Below are 17,633 nucleotides of genomic sequence, written 5' to 3'. Positions count from 1 at the left end.
GTTTGGAGGCGATTTTTGCTACCGGTGGCCATCAAAGGCAATTAGGTGGCCATCAAAGGCAATTAGGTGCTTGGTGGTATCAAAAGTTGGAGGAATCCACATGCTCAAGGTACTTTAAGGTTAGAAACTTGTTGTACCATTGATTTGTAGCTAAATTTGCCTTTTAATTTGTTCTAGGTTTTGTGGTTGGTGTTTTTTCATGATGATCCATATTTAAGAAGCTAGAGGTCCAATTGACCATTAATTTTAGCAATATATTGCTGTCACATCGATGTAGTCATATGAATATTTTTTAATTAAATCTAGCTCTAATTTAAGGTTTAGATCTAGTTCAGTTATAGTTTATGTGGATGAGTTCGAATGTGAAAGTTTTTTTAGATTGTTCATAATTCATGAAGCTAATGCCCTGGTCATATTATTTTGTTATAGAGTGCTTGTTAGTTCCGCCATCCTCGATCCATTGGGACTCAGGTTAATCTCTCCAAGGTAAGGAAGCCCTAGCTCGCTTTCTCAGACCAAACAAAGTGAGACCTAAGTGTCCTTAGCTGATCGTTGATTGTTTGGCTCACTTTGGTATAAAAAATATTGTTCTATGGTATGGCATAGTTCCTTCGTTGCATGTTACTACGTCCTTGTTTTTTCTTTGGAACAGACTATGTGTTCTGTTGGTTAGTGGCCCATTGGGCCGCGTCTCCGGTTTCATGAGAGATCAACATTTGAGATAAAAATAGTGAACCTGATAGTTTTAATAGAATCTGGACTGTTTTGTATTTCTGTTTTAGGAATTTGGGATTGGATCTCGAGGGCAAATCTAGAAAGCTGCAATTTGTTTTCTTTTTTAGGAATGAAAGCTGCAAATTGAGGCGACTTGAAGGTATTCCCCTCATCCTCTGTCCCTTCTCTCTCTCAGTGTCGTCATGATTTGTTATTCCTCAACATCCAACAACCTCACCGTCGGTGATCCACCATAGATTTCAGTCATTGAGAGGCGCCAACCTCCTTATCCTCTGTCCCATCTTTTTGTTGGCACTGGACTCGCGAGGAGTTGAGATCCATTCAGACAAGGATTGATTTCTCCTCCTTTTGGTATGTAACCCTAGCTTGCTTCGATGGATTGTTCTAAGGAACCTTTTCTTTGCTGTGAATGTGAGCAATCAATCCTAAATCTTTTTTTTTCTCTGCATTTAGTATGCTTTGGATTCGTTTTCTATACTTTGCTATTCGAATTTAAACTAATCAAACCTCATACATCCATTATTTGGATTAGGTTCTTCTTCTTCATTGCACAAGATCAATGTACCTATAGTGAAGTGGGGGTACAATTTATTTTATAAAAGAATTGGCTACTGTGGATCTGACTAAAGTTAATCTATGATGGAGAAGTTGGTCTGTGTCACTTCAGTCAAAAATACATAATATTTTGGATATGACATGATTTGTCTTAAAAAATGCTTTATAATCTTATAATTTTTTGTATTCTATATACATATTCTAAAAGAAAATAGTAATCAAAGTATCTATGCATATGATTGTTTTCCAAATAAAATTTAAAATTTTTAATAAAATATATTTAAAATATCATCTATTTATGACCGGAAGAGTACTAAAAACATTAGATAGTAGAAATTGCGCTCGGCTCTCACCTCCACCATGCGTACTTATATTCCGATCTCGGGCCTTGTGGGGTTCACTTGTATCCTTCGCTATCCAACGGCGGGCGTTGTCAGTCTCGGCTTTTGCCTTCCGCACGCGTCGCCCATGGCAACGGTACGTCAACGCTCCCGTCGCTTACCTCGGGCCCTCGGGGTGGTAGATCTGCTACTGTGGGTTGCTCCGCCGGCCACGGCTGCCAGAGCTCGCCGGGCGGTAGATCCGCCCCTGCCCCCAACGTTGAGTCCACGGTCCACCCCTGGATCTTAGTGCGGTCCTGTGACTAGATAGGATCCAAAGTGTACCTGCCCCTTCACAAATCGTAATCATGTGAGAGTCTGCGAATATCCGAGTAACTAGTTGCTTGCAGGAAAACTTTGCGGATCAGTTTTCTAAAGCTATGCGTGTGAGAGTGAGAATATGTGTATGATCTCTGTTATCAAATTGTGTTTTCTTTTGCACAAGCTTGGAGTTCTAGCTTGAGACTTGTCTTATTTTCATAAGAAAGAAACTATAGAGAATAGTGCCTGGAAGATTCTTGTGCAAGATTCCAGTGAGGTTCCTTTGTGCATCTGCGCTCAGTTCCTTGTTCTGATGTTCATTGATGGTGACCGAGCTTGTGATGGTGTTCTCCGGTTCTTTTAGTACAAACGCTTGAGCTGACATTCTGAGCTCATTGCTCCTGAAGGTGGATTGAATTGTATTTGTTTAAAATGAGATGATTTGAGCATCGTTGGGAGATTTGGTTTTTCTGTTGTACCGTCTATGAACATCCATTTTAGGTTGCCTTTGTTCCTTACATACCTCGGTCCTGCAGGTTGCTCTAGACAGAAACCATAGTACTGTCTTGGAACATTTTTTTAGGCTTCTCATGCTCTGTCATGATAGCACCAACATTGGACATTTACTATATGCTTTGGCAAAGTGTCAGAAATTGTTTGTATGAGATATGTGACACTGTTTACAGAAGTGTCTGTGTTATCCAGTTAATTGATCAAAATGAAGGCTTCACTGGTGGCTAAGAATGTAAAATTTGAAGTATGCCTAGTAGAGGGGAAAGCATTTTAAGAATTCATCTGCACTAATCATCATTTTATCAATGTGGCTGCACAACCATGTTGCTTCACGAGGTACTAGCAGGCTGAAGTGAACTCGTGACTTATGTCTAATGTATTATGATCTTGCAGATGTCACATGTTTTTTCTAGTCCCTGAGAGTAATTAACATTCAATTAGTCAATCATGGAAGAACAGCAGGTCAAGCCATCCGATCTTCTGCCTACTACTTTGGACAACCAGGATTCAGCTGCAACCCCTCCTGTTACCACTGCTGATCTTGTTCCTCTGGCTGCTTCAATTGATTCTTCCAGTCAGGTTGCCAGTGCAGATCCTGCTGCTATTTCTGCGCCAACTGCTGCTCCAGCAAAAGATGCTGCAGGACGCGAGGCGCCAGCATCCATGTTTTCTACATCTGGTTTGTCCTCCTGGGCTAAGAACCTGAAAATTCCTCAGCCTTCACCAGGTCAAGAATCGCCAACAGGAAAGAATACCTTCTCTCGTTTTACGAGTGGCCTTGGATTGCGTTTGTCTCCAAAAGCTGCACAGCAAGATGAGAGTGCTGAAGGAAGCACCTCGCCAACAACAGCACAGTCTGGTGTTTTTGGTTCTTTGACAAAAGGCATTGTGGATTCCTCTAAAAATGCTGTAAAGGCAGTGCAAGTCAAAGCTCGACACATGGTCTCACAGAATAAAAGAAGATATCAGGTACTATAATTTCTGCAGTGGCATCTAAAATTTGAGCAAAATTTGACATCGTCAAATACTTTCAGTTATCGTAGAGTAACATGATCAGGCCAAAAGCATTCATCCATCACCTTCTCTGAAAGAATTCACAGTTTTGTTGAGTTTTCATCACTTTATGAAATCTGATCAGAGCATTGTCTTGGAAAAACTTGATGCATAATGTGCCTTTCTGTCAACATCCATCCATATCAACAATTGTCTTTGCATATACAATAATCTATTTGCTCATATCTAACTTGCAGACACCGGTCACATTTATCAAATTGTCACATTTTGTGTTTCTATCCATGTTCTAAATGTCCCTAGGCGCTAGGCAGGTGGTGGGTTGGTGCTTAGCACCTAGGCAGGCTAGCCGGTGTCCTTTTAGAACAGCAGTTTCTGTGTGAGTGGTGATCTTGTTCCGTACCTTATGATGATAGTAAATCATCAGTTTTATGTGCTTTGATATAAACAACAAGGACAATGGGAGATTCTATGTTGGGAGAAGGGAGAACTTGTGAACTTCCAGGAACAATAATCATCGTTTTGATGTTGTCTATTGACCTTTTCTTATAAATCACGTGGGGGTTGATTGTTGTTATCAACACTTGATTAATAATTCTATATCAAATCATTTGGAATGATGATCCCTTAATTGATTGATTTTTCTAGATTTAATATAAAGGGAAAGCTCTATTGATTTGATTCTGCGGCCTATGCAGGAAGGGGGATTTGATTTAGATATGACATATATTACAGAGAACATAATTGCTATGGGTTTTCCTGCTGGTGATTTGAGCTCAGGGCTTTTCGGATATTTTGAGGTCAGTGTACTGACAAGACTCAAAGTTTTCCTATAGCTTGTTACTTTTTATTTGTCCCGTGAAAAAAAGGCAAAGGAATATTTTTATTGCAGGGTTTGTACCGCAATCACATGGAGGAAGTCATCAGGTTCTTTGAAATGCACCATAAGGTATTTTTGCTCTTTATTGAGTTTCTTAACATAGATGCTTCCCAGGTAACCCATTTCAGATTGGTTGTAATAGTCCATCACACACATACTGTTTTATTTGACTACCATATTCTGCAGGACGTAATATGGTTTACATTTCACCTTCCCTTAGCTGTTGCTTCATTGTTCAGTATTGGCATTCATTTTGAAAATAAAAAAATGAATTTGGTTTGACATTTATTTGATTCATATTTGATCCGTTTTCACACCTACCGAGCATTTAACGGCTTATTTGTATTAAAGAAGCATGAACTGAGGGCCCCGGAGAGGAGCACGCCCACCTAGGCTCGAACCCGGGTGCTGACTTTTTTTGAAGTGGGGGTCTCCTCCGTTATCCCTAAAAAAAGGGGAAAAAAACCAAGAACCGTTTCATGGGATCTCATCTTCTCTGCCATGGTTATTATATATATTAACTATGTCATAATTATTTAAAATATGCTTGTTTTTTCATTGCATGAGCACTATATGATCATTTGGGAAGGTGCTTGTTTATTTTTTTTTCCCACAACATGGCACTAAATTATATGGTTATCTGTTTTAATGTGTGTAATGCATGCGCTTCATTCTGTATATATTTTTTTTATTCATTTTCAAGACGCCATTTCCCCATTTGCACTTCATTCTGTATATTCTTTTTAAATTCATTTTCAAGACACCTTTCCCCCAGTTTGTACCACTGTAGAGTTTTTTTTTCCTTCTGAAAAAGAAAGTTAGTGCGCTTAAGAGCATTGGTTTTTCTAGTTACTTTCCAGTATTAAATACAATTAGACAACACTGGACTTAAATTATAAAAATGAACTCGCTTTTGTAGGCTTATCTTCTTGTAGAGTACTTAGAAATGTCAGTAAGGACTGTTGAACAATTCATGCATTTTAGCCTCATAATTTAATTATTAATTTACAGGGGAAGTATAAGGTGTACAACCTTTGTTCTGAGAGGCTATATGATGCATCTCTTTTTGAAGGAAAGGTATGGGTTGCTTACTATTTTGTATGTCCCCTGTTCTGTCTATTCATATTTGTCATACACACATACTGCATGACACGCTCATCTACTAACAAACAAAGATACTAAAAATCATGGTACATCTGCTGATGTATAAAATGTTCCCATCTTTGTCTCAGTTTTCTTAACATAGTTTGGTATTTCGACAATCAATTGTTGATGTTTTTGAAAGATCTTCTAATGGTTTCAAGTCAAGTTTGAAATTCAACACTTCTGTTGTACTTGATCATCATGTGGAATCTTAAGCATTGTAGCATGATGATTTTCTTGGTCTATTTTATTGGATATATTCAAATTTTATGTGCATATTTTAGGTGGCGTGCTTCCCATTCGATGATCATAACTGTCCTCCAATACAACTTGTCATATCATTTTGCCGTAGTGCCTACTCATGGTTGAAGGAGGATATAGAAAATGTCGTGGTTGTCCATTGCAAAGCTGGGAAGGCAAGAACAGGATTGATGATCTCAAGCCTTCTACTGTTCCTAAAGGTAAAGTTAGCATGCACTAAATGTCAATTGGAATAATACCTGCAACAAAATCGTTAACAAATTTCTTAGATTTGAGTTTCTTTTCTTTTCTTTTTGTAACGGACAGTTCTTTCCTACTGCCGAGGAGTCCATTGAATACTATAATCAGAAAAGATGCGTAGATGGAAAAGGGCTTATTCTCCCAAGTCAGATTGTGAGTGACCCTCATTATTATACAAATTTATTCATATAACCTAGTCTCTATTGTTCTGAATATATAAATTACAGAGATATGCGAAGTATTTCGAGCGCATCTTAACCTACTTCAATGGTGAAAATCAGCCACCCCGCAGGTCTTTATACTTTTTCAACCATGGTGTCGATGTGATATGCATGTATATTGTGCTTTAGTAATTAAGCATGTGATTACACTTTCCAGGTGTATGCTTAGGGGATTTCGTCTTCATAGATGCCCATATTGGATTAGGCCATCAATTACAGTCACTAATCACAATGGTGTGTTTCTTCATTTCATTTGAACTGAAATTGCCATGCGGCACGCTACAGTAATTTAGTAATAGACTTCCTGCTGTGTTTGATATCTTCTCTTGCATCGAGTAATAAATCTGTTATGCAGGTGTTCTTTTTTCTACGAAAAAGCATCCAAGAACAAAAGAACTTATGGTAGGCATCTTCATTTCATAAATAATTATTGTTCATGTTCAGTAGCTTTGCTAACTTTTGTGCTCACGAACTTTTAGTTTAATAGTTTCTTCTTCATTTAGTTTGCTATTAGAATATTTGAGTAGATCACTCAAATTATGGATCTGCCTATTTTGATGCCTGTTTTGCATAGTTTGTAATGATGCCCACATATTGACGGCTATGTTCTTATGTATCAATGCTAAATAAAGGAATATCTGGTTTTGGAGTGATATCCTCTTTAAATAGTAGCTAGTTCCATCTGCTACAACTTGAAGCAATCCAAGGGACCAAAATAACTAGTACCAATGTGTTGTTGTATCTTTACATGGCTATGAATGGAGAATAGATATAAAAGGACAAATACTGCATTATTTTCTGTATTCCTCTGGACATAAATAACAAAGAAGCTATTCCCTGAATGAAGCTTCTCCTTCCTGATTCTCAAACACCAAAAATATTATTCTTCTGTGCCCTTACAGTATGAATAAAGACGTGGAAATTTATATCTACTACTATAGATATTTGTTGTCAATTTATTTGATATATCCATTCTTTTATGCTGAATTTTTGGAATTTATTCCTCTGTAATCTCCATGGAAAACTAAATTTATTACCATGCTTTCAGCCAGAAGATTTCTGGTTTAGTTCACCAAAGAAGGGGATTATGGTTTTTGCATTGCCTGGTGAACCTGGCTTAGCAGAGGTAGCTGGTGATTTCAAGATCACTTTCCATGACCGACAGGGAGATTTTTACTGGTGAGCTCCATGTAATAATGATATTGTATTATTTCCCAGAAAGACCTGTGCTTCTATTGCTAAATGGATTCATTTTCGGTTTATTGGCATGAGTTGTCAGTTGCATGTACATGTATATATTATTTCGATTGGATGGCACCAAAATTTTATATTGGAAACTGGAAAAAACATTATCTTGATATATAGTTCCAATTCGCCCCCTATCCCTTTCAGCTGGCTAAATACAACAATGATGGAGAATAGGGTGACTTTGAATCCAACTGATCTTGATGATTTTGACAAGGTAAATGCTACTTCATTGCTGATTGTATCCATATTACTTTGTGAAGAACGAGTTTTGAACTTTTTAACAATATGTGTTGCTAAGTCCCTAGTTCTAATGTGTCCACACGTTTGTTCTTATGATGTTGGAATCAGATGCTTGACGCTTGTTTGTTTAAACGTCTTAAGGTTGATAGTTCAGATGTTCACCTTACCTTCTAGTTGATGCCTGTGGTCTTATTTGTAATTTACACTGTACTTTCAAGTTAACTTTTGCTCCAGGCATTGCCATACTGAATATTGTGTAGTTGCGAGGTCAAGGAAGCTGAATTTGTAACTGAGTGCATGTTTTTCTTTGTCCGTTGGTAAACATTTTATTTTCAGTAGGCGAAGTAACAGGCATATTACCATTTACCAATGATTAGTTATTTACCTAAGGATTCCTTATCTCCATTTTCTGTTATTAGTTGCTGAGTCAGCACAAAAAAGTATGTTTACCTTTTTTCTTTTTGAGACTTCAGACTGACATACTATATTATTTTATCCAGAGGAAACTGCCATCACCAGGGTTCCATGTTGAGGTTGTTCTGGTAGATTATGATGGCTCGCAACCACCAAAACCAAAACCAGCTGCTGGACATGATAACAAATCTGGTGCCGATTCTTCGTCTAGTACGGTTGCAAAAGAAAATAATCTTGCACCTGCAGAATCCAACAAGGGAGCTGGAAGCCATGATAAAGATGAAGTTTTCTCTGACAGTGATGGGGGAGATGGATCATCCAAGGGCAGGAGGGAGAAGGACGCCAGCCGTGCTCAAGGCAGTGCAAATGCTGCTAAGCCCTCTGAAACAAGCGCTGTGCAAAAGGAGGCATCAGCTGCTGCTAGCAGAATCGAGAAAGTAGCTATAACTAGCGAACAAGGAGCTGCAAAGGCACCTGATGCTACAGCTCTCAAAACTGAAGTTAGCAGCAAGAGCAGCTCCACCACAGCACCACCCCCAGCTGTAGAATCTTCCAGCATGAGCGAATTTAAGGCGATTGCTGCGGATGCCTCGGTGTTCTCATTTGGAGATGAAGATGACTACGAAAGTGAATAGCCACTTTTTATGGGTGACTGGTTCGCATTGTACAGTTTGGTGCCTCTAGAACCATCACAGAATGTCAGTTCAAGCAACCGGGTAGAGAAGATGCACAAAGTTCATTCATTCTTGCATTTTTGTTTTCACTGTAGAATTTTCATCAATCTGTGATGTTGTACCCAGACGAACTTGTAACCAACCAGGACTGGAACTTTGTTGATACCTCCTATTTGTTTACAGAAAGACTTTGTATAACTTTTACGAGGCAAATACTGTTGTCAGAGTTAAGTCTCCATAGTGGGTGCATGGAGGGGTGAAACATGATGCAGCATACACCATCGTGTTTTTCGGCAGACGAACAGGAATGGGCAGCTGCCAAAATGCAAAAACACTGGAAATGGTGTGCGCAACCTGGCACAGGCACTTTTCCTATAAATTTTGTGGTGTGGTTATGCGTCTTTTCTCTGGCACATTTATCTTTTACCTGTGAACTATTTATGATATGACCAACCCAAAGCTAGGTGTGAACATGACTCTTTTTGTTGCAAACACTAGTGGCCAGCTTAAAGATCACCAAGGTTGAATTTTGTCAAAGTCTTGCACACTACTTCTGAAAAGCATCTATTTCCATGTATATACAAGGATAATGACGGCACCGAGGTAAGGAATCGAGGAACGAAATGAACGAGAGAGAACTCATGGAGAGCCTTTCAAGTTTCTACATAACAACAATAGGAGGAGACGGACCGAACAAGGGGCAGAGCATCTCTCCATTTCGTTTGACAATGTAGTTTATCTCCGTTCAACTTGGGACTGGAGGTATTCCCGCAACAATGTCCATCTTTATTCGTGTTTTTTTTTAGAAATCTTAATTCCTTGAGAACTTATATACAACTAGGTCTTCGTATACATCAATTGTAGCTCCTGAGTTGTACTTAGAAGGGAGCAACTAATTTGTTCCAAAATTCAAATATGAATTTCTTAGTAAGGGTGATTAGCATATTTGCCACTGGCTTCTTTCAACTATACAAATTTGCCACCGTAGAAAAGACGAAATACATATATCCACTGGAGAAACTTGTAACCCATCTCACATGCTGTTGTACTACATGTTTGACTTACACCATTTTCTAAACACATTTAATAATCTAATTCCCCTAACATACCTGTTGAAGCCGCCTGGTCGTCCACCATCTATATCTCGTGGCTCCTCTTGCTGCAACTCCTCAATCGCCAGCTCGCTTGCCTCGCGCCACTCAGCGGGCAATTAGCATTTGTTAAGAGTGGCAAATAGTAATTTTTCCTTCCCTCTTTGGTCGTCTGCTCATCCCAGCACGGCCACCCCCACCGGCTGCTGACTCGCGCCAATTTTTCGTTTCTCGCGTGCCTGGTGTTTTGCATCGCTACAATTTTGCAATCTCAATATGTAAACACAAATTCACACGAAATTTAATAATACCTGCCGTGAGATCAATCCGTTCATTGACGTGCGTTTCGTACTGGGGATTTATTCCTCAAAATCTGCAGGTGTTCGATGATTAAAAATAATTTCCGAGCCCTCCAGTCCGGCGTAGCGCTACAGAAAGGATTACGACGTGCTCGTCGTCTTCGGGATTCTCGGTAGTCTCGGTGATCTCCAGAAGGACGCCTCCTCCTCCAAAGCTGTGTAGGGGTAGGTCTGGGTGTGTGTGCGCGTAGGGTGGGTGGGTGGGTGGGTGGGTGTGTGAGTGAGTGAGTGAGTGTGCGTGCGCGCATGTAGTCAGGTGTACCACCTTCCCAGTAGGGGGAGTGAAATCAAAAAAAAAAAAAAAAAAAAAAATCCGTTCATTGACGTATCCAACTGAGATGTGTTCCAGTGGCAACTACAGTTTGGGCTTTTTGAATAGCTAATCTTATATTTGAGGTCAGGTCGGTAGCTAATATGTACCTATACTAACGTGGATTAAAATTTCGCAGAAATTTCGGTAAAATTTTGTGAATTTTAGAGAGGAATGAAATATGTAATTCCAAATTTTTCTTTTATCGATGTGTGGGATCCATATAGCAAAGGACGGAAAATGACTAAAAATGGGGCAAAATTTCATGAATTTCGGTCTTCTCGCTGGTGAACGAAAAAAATGTAAAACAAAACTGAAATCCTAGTACTAATCAAAGACTCGGAGAAAATTCTCACATTAATCAGAGAAAAAGAAGAACATCTGGTCATCCGTATGTTGTAAGGTTAGGTTATAATGGTTTGGATCAAACGATAGTCATATACTTCAAGTTATATGGGTTTAGGTTCAACCTCCATACGGATCCTACTAGAAACTAGAACGTAGATTGTGTCCGGCTATGACTGTAAACGCTGTAACCGACTAAATTAGGTCAAGAATGGGGATCAAGATGAGAAGGCATGCTTTCATTTAAAAGTATATTAATATTTCTATTCACAACTACAAAGAAGATCATCATTACCGGTTTAAAGATAGCCACTCGGCAGCTTACTTGAAGCCGCCCCATCTGTTTAGATTTGGCTATATTCATGAAAATTTTTATGGTATCTTCATGCACAACAGACTTCAGTGGAGGTGGTGGAGGATGGAAATGAGTCATGACACTGGCGTTCACAAACTTTTTGGTTTCCTTAGCAGTGAGTGAATAGACATCCTTAGGTTCCATCAACTTCTTAGATGCCACTGATTTCTTAGATGATATCGTCTGCTTGGATGTTGCAGAACCTGATCTTGTTTTCCAAGTTGATGGCTGCCTTATTGATGGTATTGGGTTCTTGAGTAGTGGACTTCTTCAAAGCGATGGCTAAGGAGGTGGACTTCTTTTGGGAGATAGCTGAGGAGAGGGAGATCTTCGAGGCGATGGTGGCCCGGGGCGTAATGGAGAGTAGATATTCTCGGTAGCTGTCCCTGGTGGAAATACTATGTAGGCCTTCTCCCACGTGATGAATGTGTGCTCGCTCTCTCCTATAGTGTTCGCCCCTTCCTCTAAGGAGTAGTCCACCTCAACATGACGGTACTAATCAACTGTCTCATTTACTTCAACCATGGTGTAGCCCTCCAATATCGGACGTCCGTGCAAACGTTCATGGGAGACATAGGGATAAACCACGCCAGAAGCTATCTGGATGGTAATGTTCCTAGCACTAATGTGCAGTTCACACGGTGTCCGTGCTGTAATGAGATCCTCGGGATAAGCGATGGGGTTAGCCCCCCGAACTCCTGTTGATGCATAGCTACTCCGACAAGCACAGGGATTGGAGCGCGCAACATTAGGAGACGCCTTGGGCTGTTCCTGATCTCTCACAATGGTGTCCCGTTCACGTATGAAGGCTTGTTGTACCGCTTGTACTATCTTTTCGTCTGTATGTTCGCTCTCATGTTGTAGCACTTGTTCAAGCATTTACATCTTCCTAGCTTGTTCCACCTCTCGTTCTGCATTTTGCTCTGCTTGGGATCTCTTTCGACTCTTGTAATTATTGATGTCGCCTGGGAATCCATATTTCCAACCCATCACCTCAACACCTTGTGTGCGACCACCGTGCTCCTTATTTTCCAGAGCCAAGGTGAGCTCGTCCCTATCCCTGTCTGGCTTCAAAGAGCCTTGTGCAGACTACTCATGGGCTTTCGTATGCTTTTTTGCAATAGTTCGTATCACTTCCTGGTCTTTGGAGGTCGTAAAGCATAAGCTTCCATCAGACAAGTAAGAAGCACCCCTCCCAAGAAGGAAGTGCATCAATCGATCACTCTAGCCCTCCGTCTCAGGCGTGACACTTCTCTCTCGTAGTTGATCTAAGATTTTAAAAAGAGATAGAGTTGGATTTGAATGGGCGTTTTGATAGATTCCGACTCAAAATGAGGTACAACCATCCCTCCTTATAATATAAAGGTCCATGGCTGATTGAAGATGACTAACATCGAATCGAATCAATACAATTTACTTTTATCTCTCTTTTTATCCTTTTTGCCCTAATCCTATCTTTTCCAACCCTAATTGCTCTTCGTTCTTGATCTCTACAACCAAGAACAAGCTGCAGGCTATCTATGCTCTGACGGGGTCCCTCCTGAGCGTGGGTGACAACGAAGGCCCAATGGCATGGTGCCACACCAACGGTGGTGACTGTCGGGTGATCAAAATCATAACTTCTGATCGGGAGGCCAAAGCTTCCGGTTCGTCCAGGAAGGTTTCAGTTCAATTTGCATATGAGGTGCTCACAGTGTTTGGCGTGACAACCTTTTGTGTCAACACACTTTTGGCGACTCCGCTAGGGATCGATGTTTTTCGGCTATCTCTTAGTCGAATTCTAAAACCCTAGGCATGTCTACTTTGGAAATTGACAAAGATAACATCATCATGGCATCCTATGATGAGTTTCTGGAAGAAGCGTGTATGGCGATCGAAGCCGACTTGGAACAACATCATCAACATATGCTCTCGCGCTATGTGAAGACTCAGCAAGGTATGTTCAATAAAGAAGATTCTCCACCGCCTACTGGTCAAACCCCTAAGGTACCGACCAATGTAAGTGTTCAACCATCTCCCTCACATAAAGAAGTTCCTAGTATGATTGATCAATCTGTTGGTGCAACCATGCTAATATTGTTCAAAAGATGGTTGATGATACATTGGCTGAAAGATTTGGCCTTTAGTTTACAAATTCATGATGAACGAAATTTGAAGAAACCTCTTGCTAGTAATGTTAGTGCTCGAATTATTCCTACTATTTTTCATATATTTCCTAGTGGTTCTTATGCGCATTTGAGTAATCCTCACGTGGGCCGAACTAACATGGGTAGTGTTGCACCTAATCATGTTTCTTCTTATGCTATTAAAAATGATGTGACACAAAACCCATATCAAACACCATATGTTAGGCCCTATGCTTCAATTTCGGCTCAAGCTAATAGAGCCAAAAGTTATCCCAATGTGCAAATACCTTTTTTATCAAATTGTAGCATATAGTGCTCCGCCTATACCACCACAAGGATAGGGAATCTCTTATGGGCCGATACTTGAACAAAACTTTACTACACTACCTCATATCACTTCTTATGTGCCGAATGTGCTTACACCACCACTTGAGCCAATAGCTAACCCTAATCAGATCGTGGCTGATTACACCAAAATCATGCGAGAACAAGTAGCCAATGTGCTAAGAGATCAATTCGGCTTAGAAGTTAAGAGATCAAGATTGTGGTAACCACTTCAACTATCGGGGGGGGGGGGGGGTATGTCAATGCTAAACCAAAGATGATAAACCAAAAAGCCTAGAGGTTGGAAAGTGGAAGGTTAATGAAGCAAAGGGATGTAGTTGAAAATTTCAAGCCTACTTTGAAGCAACTTTTGTCCAAGTATGAGAAAGATAGGGCTGTCCAGACCCATGTGAATCGGCCAAATAATCTCAAACGGTCAAGATCACCTTTGAAGTGAGAAGTTCATGATCATCATCAACCAAAGGAGTACTGTGTTGTTGCTATTTACCCACCACTTGGGATGGTGCCATGGCCATGGATGCCTCCTCCAATGTCTTTTCCTCCTTGCCAAACTTGGGGCTATGACGGTATGTGGATGCCTCCTCCTCCTCCTATGCAATTTCCTCTATTTTATCCGGGATAGATACCACCACGTGCGCCAATTTTTTATGGAATATCACATGTGTCCACGACCGATTGGGGCATAAAGATCGATCTAGTGATGTTTAACATGCTAAAAATGTGAAGAAAGTATACCGAGTCAAGGAGGGTAGAGTTTCTATTGAAAATTTAGATTCTAATGTTGATGAAAAGAGGACCACGGTTGCTGCTATTATTGAGATTGGATCAATAAAAGTAGTGGCCGAAGAGCTTGGTAAATGACCAATTGTTATTAACAATAAATCGGTCAAGTCTGAAAATGTACCTACGGTTATCCATGTCGTTCCAAAGGCTAATAATTATAAAGCAAGTAGCAGCAAGCTTTTTCTAAATATCAACAGCCGAGGTGGTGTTCCTCTGGCTTATCTCACAAAAAATAGAAGATTGCAGCGACTTCGCAAACAAGAATTGATGGAACAACAAGCTAAAAAATTGTGGGATGACACTTTCAATGAAGTTAAGCTATGCAACTCATGAACCAAGTATGGAAACCAAAGTTATATACAGTGATAGCTCCTACAACAGTCCCTATACCAACAACAGCACCGATGCCTATGCAAGAAGACAAGGAAAATGAGGAATTAATTTATTATGGTGATTCGTCAATGCACAATAATGATGTTTCACCAATCGAATGTATGGATGTCAATATGGATTTCATGTTACCTTCAGAATTTCAAGCCGTGGATGAAGGTAAATTGGCTCAATTGAATGTGGGGCCAAAAGTGGCTATTTTTGAGAAGCAAAAGGAGACGGATTGGCATTTGAAGCCCTTATATGTAAAATGTCACTTTAATGGGAAACTAATTTCTAGAATGCTTGTTGATGGTGGAGTTTTGGGGAATGGGCAGGCTACGCTAGCCTAAAACAAAAAATTTCTACTGCATTTACCCAGGAAATCATGCTAGCAGGAGATCATAGATCATACCACTCAACGCGCAGTGCAGTTGAAGAAGAGCTGGAGTAGACTTATCCAATGTCATGTGCGTTAAACTCCTTGAGTAGCTTCTCGATCAGATCCGCGGCCAAACCCACATAGGTGGTCACGCTCCTCGACCAACTTCGAGTAGGTGGTTGTGCTTCTCAACCAACTCCGAGCAGGTGGTCGTGCTTCTCTACCAACTTCGAACAGGTAGTAGTGCTCCTCGACCAACTATGAGCAGGTGGTCGTGCTGCTCGACCAACTTCGAGTAGGTGGTCGTGCTCCTCGACCAATTCCCAATAGGTGGCTGTGCTCCTCGACACGGTTGGCGACCAGTCTCGAACATGTCATGCTCAACTCATCGAGAAGATTAGCGCCACAATAGCAGTAGCGCCTCTACGGTATCCACACGTACTGGGCAGAAACACCGAGCGCTGATGTGCTAGCACCGCACACGTGGCTAGGTTTTTGGAAGATCTTCTGGAAGGCTATGGCTAGGGTTTCGAAGTGGCTTAACCTCAGCACGCCTTACCCATGCCTCTCGTTATATAGAGATCACCAATGGGCTCCCACGTAGCTTCCTTTAGAACTCTAACTTCTCATGGATCACAATCCAATCAAAACCCATATACGAATCCAATTCGCATGTTTTGTTCCAACCCATTAAGTATGTGACCCGTTAGATTCATATACAAACGGCTACTACTCGGAAACCCTTTCCAAACCGAAATTAATAGCGGTCCCTAGCAGGACTTGTTGACTCCCAAGTATACATAAAAGATCATATTAGAACCTTGATATACACATGCACCGATCCCTTCGTCTCATGATACCAGTCAAGCTCAAGACGAGATACGTGCCACCCTTATGATAGCTCGACCATTCACTCGATCAAGTAGTGGATTCATCATAATTAACTCTATAATCATATTGGTACGGCCATGCACTTTCTCAATCCAACTACCTCGAGGGGCTCAGAGATATTTCTCCCGTTATCAAGGAGGAGCAAATTCCATCTTGATCGCTCATACCCCATGACATGTTTTAGGACAAACCCGAAAACTACCTTTATGACTACCCAGTTACGAAATAATGTTGGCAGCCTCAATGTATGCCACTATAGATTCTGGGAATCAATGACGATCTCAGGTCTAAGGATCTTGCAGGTACACCATTTGAGATAACAACTGATGGCATATCATAAATAACAATCCCAGCAATATCTCAAAGTGGGTCTATCCAACATCACATTTTCTAACATAAATGTCCACATTATTGACCTGGTATCTCTATACCTATGATCCATAAAACGTGATCATCAATCAATACATGTGCTGGTCTTATGTATCATCACAATGATATGCGACCAGGAATCGACTAAGAATAACATCATGATATAAACAAAAATTTTCATGAACAAGTCACATACTTGCCAATCAATGTTAATGATAGTTATTTTTGGAATAACATATTATTTGGTAGTACATGAACATAGACGTGTGATATAATCATCTCTATGATTGCCTCTAGGGCATATCAACTTCATAGAGCTGTAGTAAATTTGATTACACTGTTATAAGGCAATCAGAGGGGTTGAATGATTGCAGAAACCAAATTCAAGAATTAATTGATTTTAATTTAGTGATTCAATTAAAACATCATGTTTCTTAATTTTTTTGTTATGTTTCTCTAAGCGTGTACCAAGATGAACAACAGCATTAGATAGATCATCATAAGTAGGAAATACCTTGTTACCGTCATTGTCAAATTCATCCTTGGTGTGGCTTTCTTTGTTGCTTGCCATGAGACACAACCCAGTCAAATCACGCAATGTCTTGTTCTTGGATGTTGCCTTGTTCAAGCGCCTAAAGAACTCGATGCACAACCTTACGGTTGAGAAAGTTCTTCTTGTTGTCATTGAACAAGCGCTTCTTGTTATCCTCCTCCTCTTTTGATGCCATTTCTACAAGTTTATGACAATTTGAATGAATATGGTTGAGATCACCATATTCATAGCATCTTTGAGTACCTCCACTTCCTCTCTTCCTCATACATACATCCTACAATACTTTAGAAAAATGAGTAGAGAGTAGTGCTAAATCTTCTTCAGGAATCAACTCAAGCTGATCATCGGTTAATGAAGATATAGAAGATAAATAAAAACTTGATGAGGAAGATTCAATATGAGACATGTTGGGTTGAGAGACCAAAGCAATTAATTTATTAACATTCTTTCTACCAAAGACATCTAGTTCATGAGTTTTTAATTTAGAATAAAGAACATCTAATGTAAGTGTACTCATGACAGTATATTCTATAAAGCTCCTAGAAATTGACATGCACTCTCAACATCAGTATATGTAAC

At 40.1% G+C, this 17,633-nt stretch overlaps 1 protein-coding gene across 5 annotated transcripts; it reads left to right on the top strand.

Moving 5' to 3' along the window:
* Positions 1-1,651: 1,651 nt before the first annotated feature.
* On the top strand, positions 1,652-9,007 carry LOC133915861 (phosphatidylinositol 3,4,5-trisphosphate 3-phosphatase and protein-tyrosine-phosphatase PTEN2A-like). Of its 5 annotated transcripts, XM_062359228.1 has the most exons (14): positions 1,715-1,767; positions 2,838-2,906; positions 3,020-3,413; positions 4,154-4,255; positions 4,348-4,404; positions 5,347-5,412; positions 5,763-5,939; positions 6,046-6,132; positions 6,207-6,271; positions 6,358-6,434; positions 6,556-6,602; positions 7,249-7,379; positions 7,593-7,662; positions 8,189-9,007. In XM_062359228.1, the coding sequence occupies exons 3-14, from the start codon at positions 3,108-3,110 to the stop codon at positions 8,735-8,737; spliced, it is 1,734 nt and encodes a 577-aa protein (XP_062215212.1). In that variant the 5' UTR covers positions 1,715-1,767; positions 2,838-2,906; positions 3,020-3,107; the 3' UTR covers positions 8,738-9,007. The 5 variants fall into 5 exon arrangements, with proteins under 5 accessions (XP_062215208.1, XP_062215212.1, XP_062215210.1 ...); XM_062359224.1 differs by having other exon boundaries at positions 1,652-1,767; positions 2,838-3,413; XM_062359226.1 differs by having other exon boundaries at positions 1,735-1,767; positions 2,468-3,413.
* Positions 9,008-17,633: the final 8,626 nt, after the last annotated feature.

The sequence above is a fragment of the Phragmites australis genome, chromosome 4 (assembly GCF_958298935.1).
Source record: "Phragmites australis chromosome 4, lpPhrAust1.1, whole genome shotgun sequence".
Lineage (NCBI taxonomy): Eukaryota > Viridiplantae > Streptophyta > Magnoliopsida > Poales > Poaceae > Phragmites > Phragmites australis.
Note: the sequence above shows the minus strand (reverse complement) of the source record. Positions and strands in the feature narration are given on the sequence as shown.